At 41.5% G+C, this 22,174-nt stretch overlaps 2 protein-coding genes across 2 annotated transcripts; one reads left to right on the top strand and one right to left on the bottom strand.

Annotated features, from left to right (window-relative positions):
• The first annotated feature begins 4,417 nt into the window (after nucleotides 1-4,417).
• LOC113027498 (probable polypeptide N-acetylgalactosaminyltransferase 8) lies at nucleotides 4,418-13,484 on the top strand. The gene is made up of 11 exons (XM_026177116.1): nucleotides 4,418-4,592; nucleotides 9,255-9,600; nucleotides 9,729-9,895; nucleotides 10,079-10,265; nucleotides 10,719-10,916; nucleotides 11,029-11,143; nucleotides 11,443-11,628; nucleotides 12,140-12,277; nucleotides 12,405-12,497; nucleotides 13,085-13,255; nucleotides 13,365-13,484. The coding sequence occupies exons 1-11, from the start codon at nucleotides 4,418-4,420 to the stop codon at nucleotides 13,482-13,484; spliced, it is 1,896 nt and encodes a 631-aa protein (XP_026032901.1).
• On the bottom strand, nucleotides 6,292-8,420 carry LOC113027499 (uncharacterized). The gene is made up of 2 exons (XM_026177117.1): nucleotides 7,547-8,420; nucleotides 6,292-6,327 (listed from the first exon to the last, which is right to left on the bottom strand). Exons 1-2 carry the CDS (start codon nucleotides 8,327-8,329, stop codon nucleotides 6,298-6,300), a joined length of 813 nt encoding a protein of 270 aa, XP_026032902.1. The 5' UTR covers nucleotides 8,330-8,420; the 3' UTR covers nucleotides 6,292-6,297.
• Nucleotides 13,485-22,174: the final 8,690 nt, after the last annotated feature.

The raw sequence follows: 22,174 nt of genomic DNA, 5'->3' as shown, positions 1-22,174 counted from the left end.
AAGATATCTGCAAAAATGTATTTTGCACACACAAAATCAAACTATGATATTGAGCTATGGTGCACAGTGCCACAATTGGTGAAAATCAAACGCAGCACATAAACTGTCAAGCAGAGTGGTTGATGGGTAACAATTTATTCTTGTTGTGCAGCCACAGGACCTGGGCACTTTGCACTCACTGAGGTGACCAGGAACGCCTCTGTACATCAAGTATTCTAGAGTGAAACGTGAGTCCATCTGTCGGACTTGACCAACAGAGCAATGATGCCAAACACACCAGTCAATCTAAAACAGAATGGCAGAAAAAGCTGTTGCAATGGCCCAGTCAATGTCCAGACCACATTCAAGCCAATTAAAAGGCTGAATGAGCTCTAAAGAAAGCTGCGCACACACACAAATGCCCAAGGACTTCAATGAACTGGAGCAATTTTGCAAAGAGGAGTTGGCCAAGATTCCTCCATAATGGCATGAGAGGGAAGAATTATTTTAACTTATTGGTGCTAAAAAGTATTGAATTATGGGGTCTACTTAGTTTACACACTGCTTCTGTTATTTTTGAACCAATAACGAGAAGGTATAACAGGTCACATGTTGTTCATCTGGGATTGTAAAATAAAGTTATTTTAAAACCTGAGGAGGACTCGATTATTTTTTATTATTAAGTAAGTAAGTAGAATATATTTATATAGCACATTTCACAGATAAAAATCACAAAGTGCTTCACAATAAGATCAGGCATACAAGTTAAAATTAATTAAAAACCCGTTTGTATAGAAATGTCTTCATCTGCTTTTTCAAAGAGTCAGTGGAGTCTAGACAGCATAAAGATAACAGCAGGGAGTTCCACAGCCTCGGTGCCTGAAAAGCTCGATCCCCACGTGTGTTGAACCGAGTCTGTGGGACCAATAGTGACCTCTGACCTAAAGACCTAAGTGCTCGGTATGAAGCATGAGGTTTCAACAGGTCAGAGTTATACTGGGGAGCTTCACCGTGCAGAGCTCTAAAAGTTACAACTAAAATTTTAAAATGAACCCTAAAATTTAGTGGCAACCAATGAAGAGAAGCCAAAACTGGAGTAATGTGTGACCTCTTGTTTGTGCCAGTTAAAAGTCTCGCCGCAGCATTCTGTACAGACTGAAGGCGATCCAGAGCTGATTTGTTGAGACACGTAAAAAAGACTGTTACAATAATCCAAACGAGAAGAGATAAAAGCATGAATCATCTCAAGTTCTGCCTTTGACACAAGTAGCCTGAGTTTAGAAATGTTTCTTAGATGATAAAAACAGTTCCGGACAAGTTGTTTAGTGTTTCTCAAGAGACATCGAACTGTCAAATATAACACCTACGTTTCTAAGGGTCTAAAAAACTGATATGCTGCCTAATTTCTGAGAGCATGTGATCAGGTGCAACAATCAAGGTTTCTGTTTTATCTGCATTTAACTGAAGGAAACTGTCATTTAACCATTGTTTGATTTCTGACAGACAATTATTTAAACAAGAAATTTATAAAACTCAGAAGTTTTGAAAGAACAGTATAACTGAATGTCATCAGCATAGAGGTGATAAGCAATATTATTGTAACGTCTGATAATGTGGCCTAGAGGGAGTATATACAGCAAAAAGAGAATAGGACCTAAAACAGATCCTTGAGGTGCCCCAGAAGGCAGAACTGATGTTTCCGACAGCACATGATTCATACAGACAGTAAAGGATCTCTCAGATAGATACGACATAAACCATTTTAAAACGACACCAGTAATCCCAAGCAAGTCCTTCAGCCTATTTATCATGATGCTGTGATCAACAGTATCAAAAGCAGAGCTGAGATCCAACAGAACCAGAACGGTGTTCTCTCCAGTGTCTGCTGCCATCAGAGACACTTTAAGCAAAGCGGTTTCAGTGGAGTGCAATTTGCGGAAACCAGACTGGAAAATGTCCAGAACATTGTTCTTCTCCAAAAAGTTGTTAAGTTGTTCTGCAACTGTTTTTTCCAAGATCTTTGACACCAATGCTAATTTTGATATTGGCCTGTAACTGCTTGGAAGAGATGGGTCCATATTTGGTTTCTTTAATATTGGTTCAACAATAGCTTGTTAGCTGGGAACTGAGCCAGTATAAAGAGAAGTATTAATTATTTCCAGAATACAGGGGCCAATAGAGTCAAACACACTAATGAAAAATGATGGAGGACGTACATCAAGGTGGCTTGAGTCAGTTTCATTTGACCAAGCAGAGCACTGATGTCCTGTAAGGTAACAGGAGTAAAAGAGGACCAGATATCAGCGTGATACTGAGAGGATGGTAAATGGCCTGTATTTGTATAGCGCTTTTACCAGTCCTCCCTAGGGACCCCAAAGCGCTTTACACACCCAGTCATCCACCCATTCACACACTGGTGGAGGCAGCTACAGTTGTAGCCACAGCTGCCCTGGGGCAGACTGACAGAAGCGCCATCGGCCCCTCACCAGTAGGCGGTAGGTGAAGTGTCTTGCCCAAGGACACAATGACCGAGACTGTCCGAGCCGGGGCTCGAACCAGCAACCTTCCGATTACAAGACGAACAAGACGAACACCCAACTCTTGAGCCACGATCGCCCCGATCGAGGATGATGGAGAAATATTAGACCTGACGGCAGCGACCTTATTAATAAAATAGTTTAAAAATTCATTACAATCAGATTTAGTATAGACTGGTACATAAGGAATATCAGGAGAGACAATTTTCATAATTGTATCAAACAATACTCTGGGATTTTTCTTTTCTGAAGCCATTAGATTTGAAAACTATTCAGTTCTGGCATTTTTTATCATGTTGTTAAGTGAGGATATTGATTCCTTGAGATGTACTCGATGAACCTCAAGCTTGGAAGCCTTCCATAAACGTTCTAACTTGACAGAATATCTCTTGAAATTTTGAGTATTTTCATTTATCCAGGGATAGAAATTTGAAGAATGGACAACACTTTGCTTCAGAGGTGCCACCGTATCTAAAATAGATTTACATTGATTGTTAAAAGACAAAATAAGTGAATCCATATCATTTTGAGCCATGCGAGGGTCAAACATGGCAGAGAACCTAGCAGCATCCTGGTTTATAATCCGCCTTTGGATCATCAATTTAGGAGGTGAAGGATCCACGTAAAATGACAAATTAAAGAATATACAACTATGGTCACTCATGTGGACATCTTCCACACATACATCATGTATATTTAAACCCAGGAGAAAACAAGATCCAGTGTGTGGCCCTTTGTATGTGTGGGGCCAGAAACATGCTGCTTAAAGTTAAAAGACTCAGTGATAGTGATGATCTCAGCAGCAGTGTTACAGGAAGCGTCATCAATATGAAGGTTTAAGTCTCCCAATATTACAAACTTCTCCAGTTTAATGATCGATGTCAGAAGGTCGTTAAATTCAGTTAGAAAGACCCCAGCAGGTCCAGCAGGTCGATAGATTAAAATACAGTAAAAGGTTTTCAGAGAACCGACCTTCATCATCTGTGACTCAAATAAAGAAAAGAAGTCCGAGGTCATCGGTTTGCATATGAGTCTGTCCTGGTAAACAACAGCGGCATTAATATGTCCTTATATGTAAAACTTAGACATACGTTTATGTTATCAGTATGATAAATGCAGAAATGTACAGCCTCTCAGTCATCATTTCACCATAATTTCTTTCTTTAATCCAGTCACATCTTACAATCAGTACTTAGAAATATTCAGGGTTCAGGGTTCACACATACTTAGAAATATGAATAAAAAAGAAAAGACACAGTTTACTTGTGGACTCGTAATATTAATGAGATGAAGTAGGAGTTGATTTTTGTCATTAGATTTATCCTTTAGCCACTGAGGAATGTAGTCATTTTTGTGTGATAGTCTGTTGTGCACCTCCCCTCGTCATCTGGTAATATGGTGGTGTTTTGGTCTTTGCAGACTTTTCTGCAGACCTCTTTTTAGTCCCAAAGAAGCGTGAGGGATACTTATCAAGTCTGAGATTTCTGCCCGCTTGGACTACAGGCTAATTGACTGGTTAGCTATTCAATGAGGAGATGAGAGTTGTTTTTAATTAATTTGGCTGGACCATGTTTATTAACACACTATTCTTACAAAGAATTCTTAAATATACAATATATCTTTTATTGTCTGTTACATTCACGAGGCACAGTCACTTTTTTGGGCAGGTCTGGACGCACAGGGCCCGCCCATGACCCTGACGCTGCTTGCTGCAGGGCGTACCTGCCGCGATGGGCGGGTAGCGATGTTCACGTGTCTGCTCAACTAACGATTTAATAGCATTCACATCAGAAGTTATCAGCTATTTGATCTCGTCCAGTCAGTAGATGAGCTGTGTGTGTGTGCTTCTTTGTGTCCTCTCACGTTGGATTGTCTGGCTGGGAGGCTGGTGTGTTATCAGAATGAGGGGAACGTGGATAAAACGGCTGTTGTTGTTAGTGGGAGCTGTGGGGGTCATGCTGTACTTCGGCATCTTTCTGAAGAATGGACACCAACATAGCGTGGACACTAAAAACGAGATGGACACACCGCGCATGAAGACCTCGTCCAACCTGGAGGAAAGAATCAGCGATCTAAGTGAGTTCAGTCAGATTAAAGTTTCTCTTTTAGATGATTATTATTATTATTAAGATTAAATGCTACCCGTGGGTTTTATACAAGAAAGAAAGTTAAATATGGTAATAAAATTAAGCGAAATATCAATTAAATTCAGAGGCAGTTTTACATGCACATGTATTGAAGATATGACATTAAGTCAATGCCCGCCAATGATTTATTAGTAAAAAGTATAGGGGGAAAGACATTAATGAAAGCACCCTTAGTATGGTTATAAAAAGAAATAAATAGGTCTTTTGCAGTTTATTGTTGACAAATGAGATAAAATGATAACACAAGTTTATGTCCCTGTTCAATTAAAGTGTTTGTTGAGCTTGAAGAGTTTTCTTCTTCTTCGGCCATGTTCTCTTAATAATACACTCACTTGGTTGATTACTTTGCCCGTTTCTTTTATTGTTAGCAACACAGGAAGGGAATGCAATACATCATTGCTGCAGTTCACGCCAACTGAACACACACACAGAACAGGAAGAGGAAATGAAAAAACAATCACCAAAGTAAAATCTCTTTCAAAATAAAATGACAATCAGAAAACGACAATCAGAAAAAACGTCTCTCCCAACATAAAATAAATCAATATATTTACTCATGAGAACACAAATCTAACACCCCGCCCTTGTTCTCATGCTATCAACCCATAGCATCTTATGCATTTCCAAAGAACCACTTTTGAAACTTTCTGAGTCTCACTCTTGTGACTGGTTTTGTTAGTATGTCTGCAGTCATTTCTTCTGATGGACAGTATTCAATGCAGATTTTCCCTTCATTTACCGCCTCACGAATGAAGTGATATTTCACATCAATGTGTTTGGACCTCTGTCTCTTCACAGGGTTTTTACTCAAAGCAATGGCCCCTTGGTTGTCCCCAAACAGTTTCGTGCATGTGTATCTTTTCTTGTCCATGCCGTTTAACAGTTGGGTTAAATACATGCTCTCCTGAGTAGTGGTTGCAAGACCAATGTATTCAGCTTCACATGTTGAGAGTGCCACTGTAGGCTGTTTCTTTGTTTTCCAAAATATTACTGGTCCCTCTTTAGTAAGTGCACAACAGTAGCCTGTTGTACTGCGTCTGTCTTTTACAGAGGATACCCAGTCAGAGTCACCGTAAGCAATTAGATCTAGATCCTCACTGCTTTTCTTAAAGATCAGTTCAAAGTCATTTGTACCTTTCAGATACCTGAGGACTTGCTTTGCCATTACTAGGTCCTCTCTCATGGGTTGAGCTAGTGCTTGAGATAGTCTGCTAACAACCCAGCTTATATCTGGTCTCGTACACGTCATGGCATATATTAAGCTGCCCACTATTTCTCTGTACTCTCTTGAGTTAACAGTCTCATTTCCATCATTTTCTCCACACGTGGTAGTATCCGTTTTTAGATCACACGGTGTGGATCTGGGTTTGCATTCAGATGTCATGTTTGCTGTTGGTGCAAATGTCTCTTGGTAGTCTATCCCTTGTGTCTGGTTGTAACCTTTTGCTACAAACCTGGTTTTGAATATTTGTCCTTGTTAATTTTCTTTGAGGGCGTAGACCCATTTTCCTCCAATGGTATTTCTACCGGTAGGTAAAGTAGTCAGTTCGAATGTGTCATTCTCTTTCAGAGAGTTGATTTCTTCTGTCATGGCCTGTTTCCACCTTGGTGCTTCTGGTGATTTCATCGCCTCTTTATAGGTTTGGGGGATTCCACAGGTTGCTCTGTAACAGTAATCAACACTCACAGAGGTTACATTTGTTAAATCTTTGCAGTTAGATGTGTAATCCTCTAGATATTTGGGAGGTTTCCTTTCTCTGTTAGGGTAGCGCTCAGTTTGTTTTTGCTCATCATCCTCATTTCTTTCTATGTCAGTGTTTGTTGTTCGTTTGTGGTGGTTTCCTCATCTCTTGGGGGTCTGTTCTCTGTTGCATTTTCGTTTTGTTGTCCTGTACTTTCTTTTGAGGGTACTACATACTCATAAGTCTGAATTTCTGAGTCATATTCATCAGTCTGTGTTTGTTGTTCAACAGTGTTCTTCTTGATAAATCTCACAAGCCTGTGTTTTGACACTTTTCCTGTGCGAGGGTTATAGACCAGGTATGCTGAGCTATTTTTACTATAACCCACAAATATTCCTTTTTCACATCTGGGATCAAGTTTCTTGTGGTTATGTGTGTATGCATAACAGTCTGATCCAAATATCCACAGTTTTGAGAGATCTGGTCTTTTCCCTGTTAACATTTGATATGGTGTACTTTTAGTCCTGCTACTGTAGCATCTGTTGCGGGTGTGAGCTGCATTTTGAACGGCGTAAGGCCATAATTCTTTTGGCAGCTCTTTTTCTAGTAAGAGACACCTCCCCATTTCAAAGAGAGTTCTCCATTGCTTCTCAGCTGTGCCATTTTGATGAGGAGAATATGGTGCAGATGTTTCATGCTTTATGCCTTTTTCCCTTAAAAGAGACTGAAAGGAACTGCTTGTGAACTCTGTGCCATTATCCGATCTAATGCACTTAACACTGCCGTATGGTGCACAGTCGGCTAGAAACTTTGCTGTGGCCTCTGTCGTGTCACTTTTTTGTTTTAGGAAGTAAACTGACACTGCCCCTGAAAAATCATCGGTAAATACTATAGCGTATTTATGACCACTTTGGCCACTTGGTTCAATAGGGCCGGCTAGGTCAGTGTGTACCAACTGTAATGGTTCACTTGCTTTTGGGTCGCTTTGTCTGTTTCTGTTGTTAGTGAATTTCCCTTCTGTGCACACATTACAATCTAGCATCCCACTGCCTGTGATTTTCATGCCATCTACAACATCAGGTAGTTTTAACACATCGCTAACATTACAATGTCCTAAAATTTCGTGCCATGTTTTTACATCACAAGCCAGATTAACAGTATCACAGGACATTATGTCATTGAGTGATGTTTCAATGTTTACCGTTTTCAAATAGTAGAGTCTGTTGTATTCTTCGATGGGGAAGACTGTCCCATCTTTGTTCACTAGTTTGTTCTGTCCCTTCTTGAAGATCACCTGTGCTCCATAGTTTGTAGCTGCCTTCACTGAAAATATGCTCTGAGGGTAGGATGGGATGAACAGAGCATCTCTTAGTGTGATGGTAGTACAGTGTCCTTGTGTGTCTCGTAGAGAGACGTTCGCGTCTCCCCTCTTGAGTGCAGCGTTGTTTGTCCTGGATCCATCAGCGAGCTCCATGTAGTGTTCCCCAGGATCAAAGGTCTCGTCGAACTTTATGAACTTATTCTTCTCCGTAATGATGTGTGAAGTCGCACCACAGTCCACCATTAGTCCTTCTCTCATTATGTCAGTAGTCAGAGGTCTTTGACTGACTTTAAATACAAAAGTCTGCTCTTCTTTCTTGCCCTCTAGTTTTACTACAGTTAGTTTTGCGTCATCTCTGTACTTGGTTTTTCTTCTACATGTCTCATCACTGTGTGTCGAGCTTCTATGGTAGTTACACCACTTAGGTGTTCCCTTTTGGCGACAATCTTTTACAAAATGTCCTTTGTTTCCACATCCATGGCAGGTGATTGATGTTAAATCAACCTTCATCACATTATCCACTTTTACTTTGTTGTCAAATTTTTCTGTTTCCTCGTAACTTCGTAGGTTGCTTTTGAACTGTGTGAATGTTAAATCTTCACTGCTTTGAGTTGTGTGGATAGCAAATGGCTTGTAAGTTTCAGGAAGCCCCTTTAGAATCATAGCGATAATAAGTCCATCACTGATGACTTCTTTTGCATTTCTTAGAGAGGTCACTGCTTTTTCAGCTCGGATAATATAATCTGTCACTGTCTCATCTGGTTTCTCCTGTAAAGACGTCAGCTCTGTGTACAGTGCGATGATTCTGGGCTTGCCTTTACTATCGTAGTGGTCACGTAGTATTTTTAAAGCTTTTCTTCCGTCGTCAGCCGCATCTCTCATTACCAGTGACAGACTTTTATCATCGAGAAACTGTATCAGTTCAGCGTAGCATTCAGCATTCTTCTCTGCATCTGGGTTAGTGACTGATAATATAGTGTCCTTTAGGCCAATGATCCGCATGTGGCCGAGAAACTTCGCCTCCCAAAGTTCGTAACTGTTTTCGTCTCCGTTGAACACTAACCTCTGCCATCTTCCTCCTGTTGTGTCACGCCTGGGCCCATAACCTGTTGAGCTTGAAGAGTTTTCTTCTTCTTCGGCCATGTTCTCTTAATAATACACTCACTTGGTTGATTACTTTGCCCGTTTCTTTTATTGTTAGCAACACAGGAAGGGAATGCAATACATCATTGCTGCAGTTCGCGCCAACTGAACACACACACGGAACAGGAAGAGGAAATGAAAAAACAATCACCAAAGTAAAATCTCTTTCAAAATAAAATGATAATCAGAAAACGACAATCAGAAAAAACGTCTCTCCCAACATAAACTAAATCAATATATTTACTCATGAGAACACAAATCTAACAGTGTTTAATACTGCAATTTTAGCTTTTGAACGTGCAGTGTATTTTTATTTATGCTTTTGTTTTTATCCTTCTGTATGCATGTAAACCGAGGTAGGAAATGTAGAAGATGAGTGCATGTATGAAAGTTACTCATTCCATTTCTTTGATCATGTTTTTTCTTACATTCTCTTTTACTGAAGACAAAGTACTCAGAGGTTTTGAGAAAAAGCAGGATATCATGCAGAAAATATTGGAAGAGGACAGAGAAAAACAAAGAAAATCAGCAGAAGTCCAACAGCCAGCAGTTCAAAAGCAAGCAGAGAAGAAGAAAGATGATGCAAATATCCAACCCCAAAATGAAGCAGATCAAATGAAAAAGTCTGAAAAACTGTTCCCTAACTCGGTCTTGTTCAAGGAGTGGGGGGCAAATCTCTCTGAAGATGACCAAAGAGAGGCTCAGAGCCTGTATGAGAAGTATGGGTACAATGTTTTTCTGAGCGATCGCCTCCCTCTGGATCGACCTCTTCCAGATTCCAGAGATCCTCGGTACAACTTTTACAACTTTTCATTTTAATCTTTCATTCTCTCTCCTGTACATTCAAAGAAAAAAAATTACTCTATCCAGTCTATTTCTTGCTAAAATATTTCAAATTTCTGATCTTTTTAATAAATAGGTGTTTGAAAAAGAGTTACCCCAAGGACCTGCCAAGTCTCAGTGTGGTGCTCATCTACCTGGATGAAGCCCTGTCTGTTCTCCAAAGAGCCCTGCGCAGCATCATCGACCGCACTCCTAAAAACCTGCTGAAGGAGATAATAATGGTGGATGACCATAGTTCTAATGGTAAATTGGATACAAACGATTGGTTATAAGCCAATTCAAATATATCATCAAAAGCTGAGTGAAGACTATCACATCACACATGTTTGGGACTAGTTTTCTTCTTTAGATGGTTTGAATCTGCTGGTATCACTTCCTTACCCACACTTCCTTCAGAAAAAAACATAACTATCTTTTTCCATTCAGACAATCTGAAGGGTGACCTTGACGTTTATGTGAAGTTGCTTGAGCAGGAGAACCCTAATCTCCGTATTGTGAGAGTGAGGCACAGTGAGCAGAGAGGTCTCGCTCATGCCAGAGCATCCGGGTGGAGGGCTGCTACTGCTGACGTGGTGGCCATCCTGGACGCACACATTGAAGTCCATGAGATATGGTAGGAACATGGCAGAAATACATATATTCAGTTGTTGGTTTAAGTCTTATATTTTCTGTTTTCTTTTATCATTATATTACCACATTGTGTTAAAGAACATATCAATGCTGTCTTCATGAGATTAGCTACAAGTTTACCAAATATAAATTGCCATCAGTGATTTTTTGAGGCCATGGATGTGTCAAAGTTTCACGACAGATTTGCTGAGAGTAATACGTTTTTCTTTCTCACATACAAACACTTTACATGTCTGGTGATCTGGTCCTCCTTTCCCCACATCCCCACGGTCTGCCAGCCAGACTGTGACACATAATTCCAGTTTATACCAGTTGCCATAGTCATGCTGCATAGTGTGATTGAAGAGTGTTGACCCAGACATGTCAGCAATTAATGAAATGTACACATTAGTTGACTAACTTTTCCACCTTTTCTTTGTTCCCCTCCTTCATGCAGGGCTGAACCTCTGCTGACACAGATTAAAGCTGACAGAACTGTGGTGGTTTCCCCGGTGTTTGATAGAGTCAACTTTGATGATCTCAAGGTTACTACATATCATCCCAATGCACACGCCTTCGACTGGGCTCTGTGGTGCATGTATGAGAGTTTTACACCCGAGTATTACAAACTTAATGATGGTTCACTGCCTGGCAAGTAAGTTCAAGTGAAATCAATGTTTAACAATATAACAGCCATATTAACTCTATCATTATGATCTAATATCAATGTACAATAGTTAAAATAGAGTTCTCTTCTTTGACTTTAGGAGTCCATCTGTCATGGGGATCATGGTTGCTGATAGAAAGTTTCTGGGGGAAATTGGAGTCCTTGATGAAGGAATGAAAGTGTATGGTGGAGAAAATGTTGAGCTGGGAATTCGTGTGAGTAAAGACCACATGGTTATAAATTCTCTTTCATAGTAAAGCAAACATAAGTGTCTTTGCCATCAGATTATATAGAATATTTGTGCAGATGGACCTTCTGGATTTTGTTATAATCACCACAGGTGTCCGAATCTGCAGATCATTTAAAATGGCTATAAACATACCATAGAAACTGAAGGTGCAGGTAGCAAGTAAATGAATTATGTAATACAAACAAGGAGATGAGGTCCAAAGTTATATCTTAGCCATGGAAAGAATAGTGACTGAGTTTTATTGTGCTTTTTTTTTTCATGTAGGTATGGACATGTGGAGGCAGTGTTGAAGTTGTTCCATGTTCCAAGATCGCCCACATCGAGAGGGCCCACAAGCCCTACATGCCTGACCTGGGTCCTGCCATGAAGAGAAATGCCCTCAGAGTTGCAGAGATCTGGATGGATGAATACAAGCACAACGTTAACTTGGCTTGGAACATCCCATTTGAGGTGTTTTGTGGCACTGACACAAACAGCAAATTATGTTTTCTCTAAAGGATATTTCATTCTCCTGTTCACAGAGTCATGAGGAGATGAGTTATGGGTACATATTAGGCTTTGAGTGCTCTTTGTGTGTTTGAGTTTTAGCTTTTTTTGCATTGACATTTAAGGAAAATCTTTCTTCAGATTCTTCCTCAGTCACAATCTGTGAATCGATTCACATCTTCTTCTTAGTTCCTGCAGAATCATAGAATTGACACAGGCGACATTTCAGAGAGGAAGAAACTTTGTGGCATGGTGTTTGTGGCACTGACACAAACAGCAAATGACACTTTCTTTAAGGGATATTTCATTTGTTTACTTACATGACGCAAAAAAACATTGGTTAATTAACAACTTTATGAGACTTTGAGTGCTCTTAGCTTTTTCTACATTGACATTCAAAGGAAACCTCTCTTTAGATTCTTCCTCAGTCACATGAAACTATAAGCTGATTAACACCTTATTTTGCTTTTTGCAGAATCATGGAATTGACATAGGCGACATTTCAGAGAGGAAGAAACTCAGAGAAAGGCTGAACTGTAAACCTTTCAAATGGTACCTGGATAATGTGTATCCTAAGCTGGATCCCTGGGACGACCTCCTCGCATACGGAGGAGTACGTTTACTTTTCTCTGATGCTTAGTATGTTTGGTACAGAGAGGTCCTGCACAATGTGTGGGAATCTGTGTTTGATGATTTGCCTGTTTCCATTTGTAATATTCATAATGTTCTCCTGATGACAGATGAAGAACCTTGATGCTGACATGTGCCTAGACCAAGGTCCAGTACCAGGTCACACACCGATAGCCTACAATTGCTACTACTATGGACCTCAAGTAAGTGAAGCACCTTATAATTATGTTGATAATCATGATTATAAGGCAGTGCAGTTGTAAAAAACAAAAATCAAAACGAAAAACACTATAAATTGATTAAATCTTTTAACGCATACTGTATCATATTTGATACAAATTTGGGAGTTTTTCAGACTCCCCCAAACAACCTCAACAAATTGCACAACACAAGTTTAAGCAAAAAATGAAGAAAAAATAAATTTGGAACTCATATTTTTAAAATTTTTAATGGTAAACACTCTATTTTCTATTTTCAAAACCTTTCTTGCAATTATTTCATGGTTCAAGCTTTAAAGGGTTACAACTGAGTAATTTTGTCTTTAAGCTTGTCTCTTTGTTAAGCTCAGGATTGTTGACAGTGCAGCTGGTATTTTTAGATCGCACCCAGGATGTCTCTTTCAAAACACAAGCATTTGTGCGTGCAATTCCATCTGAAATGAATGTCACAGTCCACAGAGATCGAAGAAGTTAATTATTGTTCCTTATTGTCTGTTGTTAGCATTTTTAACATCCTAATATCATTTTGCCCTCTGTATCTCTCTGTCTCTTTCTCTTTCTTCCTTTCTAAGTTCACATATTATCGTGGAACGGGTGAGCTCTACATTGGTGGCATGAAGTCACATAAGTACAATGACAACCGATGTTTAGCTGACACGGGCACAAAAGAAACTGAGCCTGGCCTGTACAACTGTAAAGAGGCTATGCAGAAAGGAATGGGGATATACTGGGACTTCACTCAGGTACTACAAAGTTGTTTGCTGCATCTCAGAACAGGTTGAATGAGCACTGTTAGTCATAAAACTGAACAAACTAGCTGCCTTTTTTTTAACACTTTGCTTTCTTTCCCAGGGCGAAGAACTGAAGAACAGACAGACAAAGAGATGCCTGGAAATTATAAACAAGAAACTTATAATACAGGAATGTACAGGTCAAAGATGGACAATTCAACACATAATCAAACCCTTTTAAAGTGTGTTTGAGCTCTGCTCATTGGGCAGTGGATAAGTTACACCTGGGTGCTCTATTGAGAACAATACATTTACTTTTGCTTCCATATTCTGTCCCAGTAAAACTCATGCTTGGTAATTGCAGTTTTAAAGTGATGCTTTACTTATTAAGTTTCAGCTACAATGGAGACCATAAAATAATATCTTTTAATAACACATTTGCTCTGTCTGTTAGAAGTTTGAAGGACTTGAGTTTCCAGTATTTTAACGGTAGTTACCGTAGCAAAATCTATAATTCATATCTGTCCTTGTGATGGCCAAACCCGTGGCCACACTCTAAAGTCGGTAACTTTTGTATTTTCTTTCTTCATTTGAACATAGTAATACATTTTAGTTTCCAATAACTTTATTGATTGGTTTGGATACATTTGTTCTATTTGTAAGCGCGCGCATTTAGTTTACTTATGTATTCATACTTCATTTCTTTGCTTTCTGACTAACCTTTGTCTTTTTATTTCTTACCTGCCATAATCCCTGGGAGTTGCTGGACAAAAGATGGTAGCCAGGGTTTGAAACCATTAAATGAAAAGAAGATAATTGGACCACACCACCACTTCCTGCTGAAGGGGAGAATGGGTGTTTTCTTTACTTTAAAAACAAAGTATTTGTATTTAATTAAATATTTGAGTTTAGGGTTTAATGGGGTTTTTGATTTTCTTCTTTAGTGTTTAGTTTATTAGCAAACTAGGTTGTACTGCATCGTTTGTGATTTATGATTGTGTTTTGTTTGTTACCCCTCATGTGTCACAATGGTCTGATCAGCCATTATACAGGGAGTGCAGAATTATTAGGCAAATGAGTATTGTGTCCACATCATCCTCTTCATGCATGTTGTCTTACTCCAAGCTGTATAGGCTCGAAAGCCTACTATCAATTAAGCATATTAGGTGATGTGCATCTCTGTAATGAGAAGGGGTGTGGTCTAATGACATCAACACCCTATATCAGGTGTGCATAATTATTAGGCAACATCCTTTCCTTTGGCAAAATGGGTCAAAAGAAGGACTTGACAGGCTCAGAAAAGTCAAAAATAGTGAGATATCTTGCAGAGGGATGCAGCAGTCTCAAAATTGCAAAGCTTCTGAAGCGTGATCATCGAACAATCAAGCGTTTCATTCAAAATAGTCAACAGGGTCGCAAGAAGCGTGTGGAAAAACCAAGGCGCAAAATAACTGCCCATGAACTGAGAAAAGTCAAGCGTGCAGCTGCCAAGATGCCACTTGCCACCAGTTTGGCCATATTTCAGAGCTGCAACATCACTGGAGTGCCCAAAAGCACAAGGTGTGCAATACTCAGAGACATGGCCAAGGTAAGAAAGGCTGAAAGACGACCACCACTGAACAAGACACACAAGCTGAAACGTCAAGACTGGGCCAAGAAATATCTCAAGACTGGTTTTCCTAAGGTTTTATGGACTGATGAAATGAGAGTGAGTCTTGATGGGCCAGATGGATGGGCCCGTGGCTGGATTAGTAAAGGGCAGAGAGCTCCAGTCCGACTCAGACGCCAGCAAGGTGGAGGTGGAGTACTGGTTTGGGCTGGTATCATCAAAGATGAGCTTGTGGGGCCTTTTCGGGTTGAGGATGGAGTCAAGCTCAACTCCCAGTCCTACTGCCAGTTTCTGGAAGACACCTTCTTCAAGCAGTGGTACAGGAAGAAGTCTGCATCCTTCAAGAAAAACATGATTTTCATGCAGGACAATGCTCCATCACACGCGTCCAAGTACTCCACAGTGTGGCTGCAAGAAAGGGTATAAAAGAAGAAAAACTAATGACATGGCCTCCTTGTTCACCTGATCTGAACCCCATTGAGAACCTGTGGTCCATCATCAAATGTGAGATTTACAAGGAGGGAAAACAGTACACCTCTCTGAACAGTGTCTGGGAGGCTGTGGTTGCTGCTGCACGCAATGTTGATGGTGAACAGATCAAAACACTGACAGAATCCATGGATGGCAGGCTTTTGAGTGTCCTTGCAAAGAAAGGTGGCTATATTGGTCGCTGATTTGTTTTTGTTTTGTTTTTGAATGTCAGAAATGTATATTTGTGAATGTGGAGATGTTATATTGGTTTCACTGGTAAAAATAAATAATTGAAATGGGTATATATTTGTTTTTTGTTAAGTTGCCTAATAATTATGCACAGTAATAGTCACCTGCACACACAGATATCCCCCTAAAATAGCTCAAACTAAAAACTACTTCCAAAAACATTCAGCTTTGATATTAATGAGTTTTTTGGGTTCATTGAGAACATGGTTGTTGTTCAATAATAAAATTATTCCTCAAAAATACAACTTGCCTAATAATTCTGCACTCCCTGTATATACCCTTGTATGTCATTTCATGTTTAGGTCAATTATGTATGTTTGTAGCAGTCATTTGGTTTGTTACGTTTGCAGTCTTTGCCTGAGTTCAGTTTTGTTTCTTTGACCTCTTTTATGAGCTCAACATTTATTATTCTTGTAAATATAATTTTTGGGGGTTAAATAAATGGAAACTATATTTTTCTAATAATTCCTGGGACTCCTTTTTTTCAACTCGGTCCATCACAGTCCTGTTGGCACTAGTGGGTAGTTAAAAGATTTTGAAATGTATTTTATAGATCTTATGTCTGTTATGTTACTAATGAAAAATAAATGTGGTAAAGACCTATGAAGGAATATCATTCAACTGAAATATAATATAATTTAAATATTTAATTTAAACATGACTAACATCAGGATGCATGCCTAAAAGGGAACAGATATCTGACTATTTTGTAGAGTTCTCTGGAATGTAGTGCATCATAATGAAAAACTAATACAAACACACAGTCCTGAATAAAACTGCTCATTTATTTTTTTCCTAATGCTTCAGTGTAACTGATTCCCATTACTTTTAAGCAGATCCCATTCTGTTAAAGGTGCTCCATTACACTGTTCATACCGACACCACATTGCCTGTTTCAATTTTAAATCAAAAACTTTCTACATTAGACAGACAACATTCCCCCCTCCGTGAATCGCTACCTTCTGTGTCCCAGGGATCCCAAGGGCTATATTGTCGGGGGGGGGGGGGGGGGGGGGGGGCTTTTGCCCCCTGGTAGGGTCTCCCATGGCAAATTGGTCCTGGGTGAGAGACCAGACAAACAGCAATTCAAAAGACCCGTATGATTATACAATTAAGGGAACAGTTTACCCTGCCCAGGATAGGGTGACCGGGGCCCCGCCCAGGAGACAGGCCTGAGGAGGGTGCCCGACGGCAAGCGTCTGGTGGACGGGTCTTTGTTCCCCGTTGGGCACAGACTGGACATGGGCCCATCCTCCTTTAGGTCCACCACCCGCAGGAGCTGCCATAGGGGTTGGGTACAATGTGTGTCATGCAGCTGCCAGGAGCAGGGGCTCTGGTGGACCGATCTCCGTCTTTTTTTTTTTTTTTTTTTTTTTTTTTTTTTTTTTAAATGACATCAGAAACAGCAGTATGCGACATTACGTGATGGCAGAGCTTCAGTTCATCCTTTGTCATTTTTTTTTTTTTAATAAATAGGACAGGGGGAATGAATGAGAGAAAGAGGGGGAGAGAAAGAAAGAAAACCAAAGGGGAGAAGAGACGGTGAGAAGGGGGGGAAAGAGAGAGAGAGAGAAAAAAAAAAGAACTCCTGGGTCACCTGTATGGAGAAAAAAAACAAACAAACAAAAAAAACAAACAGAGGAGACAGCAAACAACAAAGAGCAACATAATAATAGAGAAAACAAAGCACCATCACAATAAACTAGCTAGTCATAGATATCAATATTTACTAAATAATAAACGATATTGTGCAGCACGCAAGATAGACAGCGCACAGTGTGCTTTGAGGTAGCAGCCAAGAAAGCTTTAGTCCGCGTCTGTGAATACCCATGTGTGCATACCTGTGTGGATCAGCATGCTTGCATTCCAAAGGTTTCTCCATGTAATGATCTGCTAGGGAGTGTGGGGGGGCCACAGCCCCGTCCTCCAGGGTGTGAAGCGGGTATGGAGGAGATCAAAACTCCAGACATCCAGAGGCCCCCAGAACACAAGAGACCATGGAAGACCAACAGAGGGGCAGCCGTGCCACTGTTCAAGTAAGAGCTGAGGAGAGTCCCAGATGAGGGCTCGCCCAGCAGCCGTGGAGCAGAAGTCAGGGGGAGTTGCAGTGACGCGCCCGTGAGCTCCGCCGGCCCCCAGCTGCGCCTGAGTGACCGAGCCCCAGGCCGAGAGGCCGGGGGCACCCCACCTCCAAAGGGGCCCGAGCGAGCCCCAGGCCCCAGGCCCCGACAAGCGGCCGCCAAGGAGTGAGCCGGTGTGTACCCGGACGCCCACCCCCAGACACAAAGAACCACCAACGCACCGACACCTGAGGGAGTCCACCACCGGCAGGGGAAGTGGTGGTGGGTGGAGATAGGCCTCCAAACCGTGGAGGGCCTGAGGTGTCCCCAGAGAGGTGGCGTCTGATACCCAACCTGACATATAGACACAGACATACAGGCACACACAGACACAAACATCCATTCCCACCCTCATGCTCTCATATGCACTCACTCCACACTCAACCAACGTGGAGACAGACATAAAGAGACGCTGTACACACAATCACACTCCCCAAGCGTACTCTACAATCGATCTCCGTCTAACAAGACTCACAATTGGGATATGGAATTTCACATCTCTGGTGGGGACGGAGCCTGAGTTAGTGCATGAGGTTGAGAGGTGCCAGCTAGATATACAGGGAGTGCAGAATTATTAGGCAAGTTGTATTTTTGAGGAATACCACTGCTTGTAGAAGGTGTCTTCCAGGAACTGGCAGTAGGACTGGGAGTTGAGCTTGACTCCATCCTCAACCCGAAAAGGCCCCACAAGCTCATCTTTGATGATACCAGCCCAAACCAGTACTCCACCTCCACCTTGCTGGCGTCTGAGTCGGACTGGAGCTCTCTGCCCTTTACCAATCCAGCCACGGGCCCATCCATCTGTCCCATCAAGACTCACTCTCATTTCATCAGTCCATAAAACCTTAGAAAAAACAGTCTTGAGATATTTCTTGGCCCAGTCTTGACGTTTCAGCTTGTGTGTCTTGTTCAGTGGTGGTCGTCTTTCAGCCTTTCTTACCTTGGCCATGTCTCTGAGTATTGCACACCTTGTGCTTTTGGGCACTCCAGTGATGTTGCAGCTCTGAAATATGGCCAAACTGGTGGCAAGTGGCATCTTGGCAGCTGCACGCTTGACTTTTCTCAGTTCATGGGCAGTTATTTTGCGCCTTGGTTTTTCCACACGCGTCTTGCGACCCTGTTGACTATTTTGAATGAAACGCTTGATTGTTCGATGATCACGCTTCAGAAGCTTTGCAATTTTGAGACTGCTGCATCCCTCTGCAAGATATCTCACTATTTTTGACTTTTCTGAGCCTGTCAAGTCCTTCTTTTGACCCATTTTGCCAAAGGAAAGGACGTTGCCTAATAATTATGCACACCTGATATAGGGTGTTGATGTCATTAGACCACACCCCTTCTCATTACAGAGATGCACATCACCTAATATACTTAATTGGTAGTAGGCTTTTGAGCCTATACAGCTTGGAGTAAGACAACATGCATGAAGAGGATGATGTGGACAAAATACTCATTTGCCTAATAATTCTGCACTCCCTGTAGTCGAGCTCACCTCAACGCACAGCTTGGGCTCTGGAACCAGTCTCCTGTAGAGGGGCTGGACTCTGTCTCAGCCTGGAGTTGCTATTGGTGAGATGCGGAAGACAGGGGTATCTCCTTGGCTTGCTGCCTGTCCTTTGTGGTTTCTCCTGGTGGACGAGAGGGTTTGTTCCCTGCAACTTTGGATCGGGGAAAAGGTCGTCTGTGCTTTGCCCTCATATGGGCAATGACAGTGAGACCTGGAGGGGCGTGATTGGGAGGAAAGGCCTACCGGATCTGATCCAAAGTGGTGTTTTGTTGTTGGATTTCTGTGCAAATCACCATTAGTCCATAGCAAACACCATGTTCGAACATAAGGGTGTTCATAAGTGCACGTGGCACCAGGACACCCTAGGTCGCATTGCCAAAGCTGCTGCATTGAGCTGCAGCCACAAGATAGTTTGTGCCTGTCATGGTGATAATCAGGTGTGGGAGGAGTTCCGAGAGGCCATGGAAAAAGACTTTCGGACTGCCTCGAAGAGATTCTGGCACCTCAAGATTGGCAGAGGTACCAGGGTACTGGAAAGGAGAGTCCGTCCATTAGTCGAACCTCCTGTATCCGAGGTTCGACTAATGGAACCTCGGATACAGGAGGAACAATGCGGTTTTTGTCCTGGTCATGGACCACTGGACCAGCTCTTTACCCTCTCGAGGATACTTGAGGGTTCATAGGAGTTTGACCAACCAGTCTACATGTGTTTTGTGGACCTGTAGAAGGCATTTCACCATGTCCCTCAGAGTTTCCTGTGGGAGGTGCTTGGGAGTATGGGGTGTCTGGCGCATTGCTACTGGCCATTCGATCCTTCTACAACCGTTGCAAGAGATTGGTCCGCATAGCTTCTGCTGTGAAACATTTACATGAATATTATATACATTTAATGCCCTTTGTATTGTAGATGATTGATTTGATACATGAGTTTCTGAGAACTCTATCTCATCAACATGATCAATTGCCATAATTTCAAAATGTTACGCACAAAACTCTTTCGTTAGTCTATCTATCAATCAATTAATCAATCAATCAATCAATCAATCAATCAATTAATCAATCAATCAATCAAAGCTTTATTCGCCACATGCAGGTTGCCCTGCAGTGAAATGGGACCCCCCCCCCCCCCCCCCGACCTTACACACACAACACAGACATTACATGTGCATACAAGTCGGAGAAAAACACTGAAATGTACACTACAATGGGAAAGTACAAGAGGAAAAAAAGAGACCTCTACTCATGCTGTGCTTCTGTTACACCCCTGAAAACAGGGGGAAAAGTATCACGAGAGTGATTATGACTTGCGTCTCTCATGCAGTAGTTTAATGCAGTGAGGAGAATGCGCGAAAGCCCCCTAGTGGAGAATAGAGACACTACTAATCGATCCCAGAAAAGGCTTACTAGCCGATCACTGATGTATAGATTGTAGTTCTCTTAAGTAACATGAAAGCTATTAATATAACATGAAAAATAATAAACTCTTAACCATTTTCTTACCATATTTACATTATTTTCGTCCTTATATCAACTAATATGAATTAGTATTAACTGAACAGTTTTATATGCAGTAGTCCTTCAACCTGTCACACTACTACTGCTACTACTGCACATTCACCCAATGTATATACTACATATATATATATATATATATATATATATACTACATATATATATATATATATATATATATATATATATATATATATATATATATATATATATATATATATATATATATATATATATATATATATATAGGCTGTACGCTAAGCGGAAGGAAGGGGGCCGGGACTGGTGAGTGTCAGCACCACAGTCAAGGATGAGACAAGGAACATCCAAGAATACATTGGGAAGATGGCCCCAACTGACCGAGTGCTCAGTGAATACCTCAGGCAGCAGAAACCCAAGAAAGAGGGGGGAGACGAGGAACCATCATGGAAGGACAGGCCCCTGCACGGTATGTACCACCAGCAGATAGAGGAGGTGGCTGATATCCAGAAATCCTACCAGTGGCTGGACAAAGCTGGACTGAAAGACAGCACAGAGGCACTAATCATGGCAGCACAAGAACAAGCTCTGAGTACAAGATCCATAGAGGCTGGGGTCTATCACACCAGGCAAGACCCCAGGTGCAGGCTGTGTAAAAATGCCCCAGAGACAATCCAGCACATAACAGCAGGGTGCAAGATGCTAGCAGGCAAGGCATACATGGAACGCCATAACCAAGTGGCCGGCATAGTGTACAGGAACATCTGTGCCGAGTATAACCTGGAAGTCCCGAGGTCAAAATGGGAGATGCCCCCAAGGGTGGTGGAGAATGACCGAGCTAAGATCCTGTGGGACTTCCAGATACAGACGGACAAAATGGTGGTGGCTAACCAACCGGACATAGTGGTGGTAGACAAACAGAAGAAGACGGCCGTAGTGATCGATGTAGCGGTTCCGAATGACAGCAATATCAGGAAGAAGGAACACGAGAAGCTGGAGAAATACCAAGGGCTCAGAGAAGAGCTTGAGAGGATGTGGAGGGTGAAGGTAACGGTGGTCCCCGTGGTAATCGGAGCACTAGGTGCGGTGACTCCCAAGCTAGGCGAGTGGCTCCAGCAGATCCCGGGAATAACATCGGAGATCTCTGTCCAGAAGAGCGCAGTCCTGGGAACAGCTAAGATACTGCGCAGGACCCTCAAGAACCCAGGCCTCTGGTAGAGGACCCGAGCTTGAAGGATAAACCGCCCGCAGGGGCGTGCTGGGTGTTACAGCAGTGAGCTTGAACTCTGGGTCAAAGATTCAAGTTGCAGTTATTTATATTTCCTGTCACCTAAAATCTTCACTCAAAGACAAGCATCTTTGACAGTGTATATACAGATGTATTATACATAAGAGACAAATATTGTTCGTTTAACATGTTGGCATTACATTACATTTGGCTCAATGCTTACATATATGTGTAAAAACAAAATGTAGGAGCTGTG

Source organism: Astatotilapia calliptera, chromosome 7 (genome assembly GCF_900246225.1).
Source record: "Astatotilapia calliptera chromosome 7, fAstCal1.2, whole genome shotgun sequence".
NCBI lineage: Eukaryota > Metazoa > Chordata > Actinopteri > Cichliformes > Cichlidae > Astatotilapia > Astatotilapia calliptera.
This window is presented reverse-complemented; position numbering and strand designations above follow the sequence as displayed.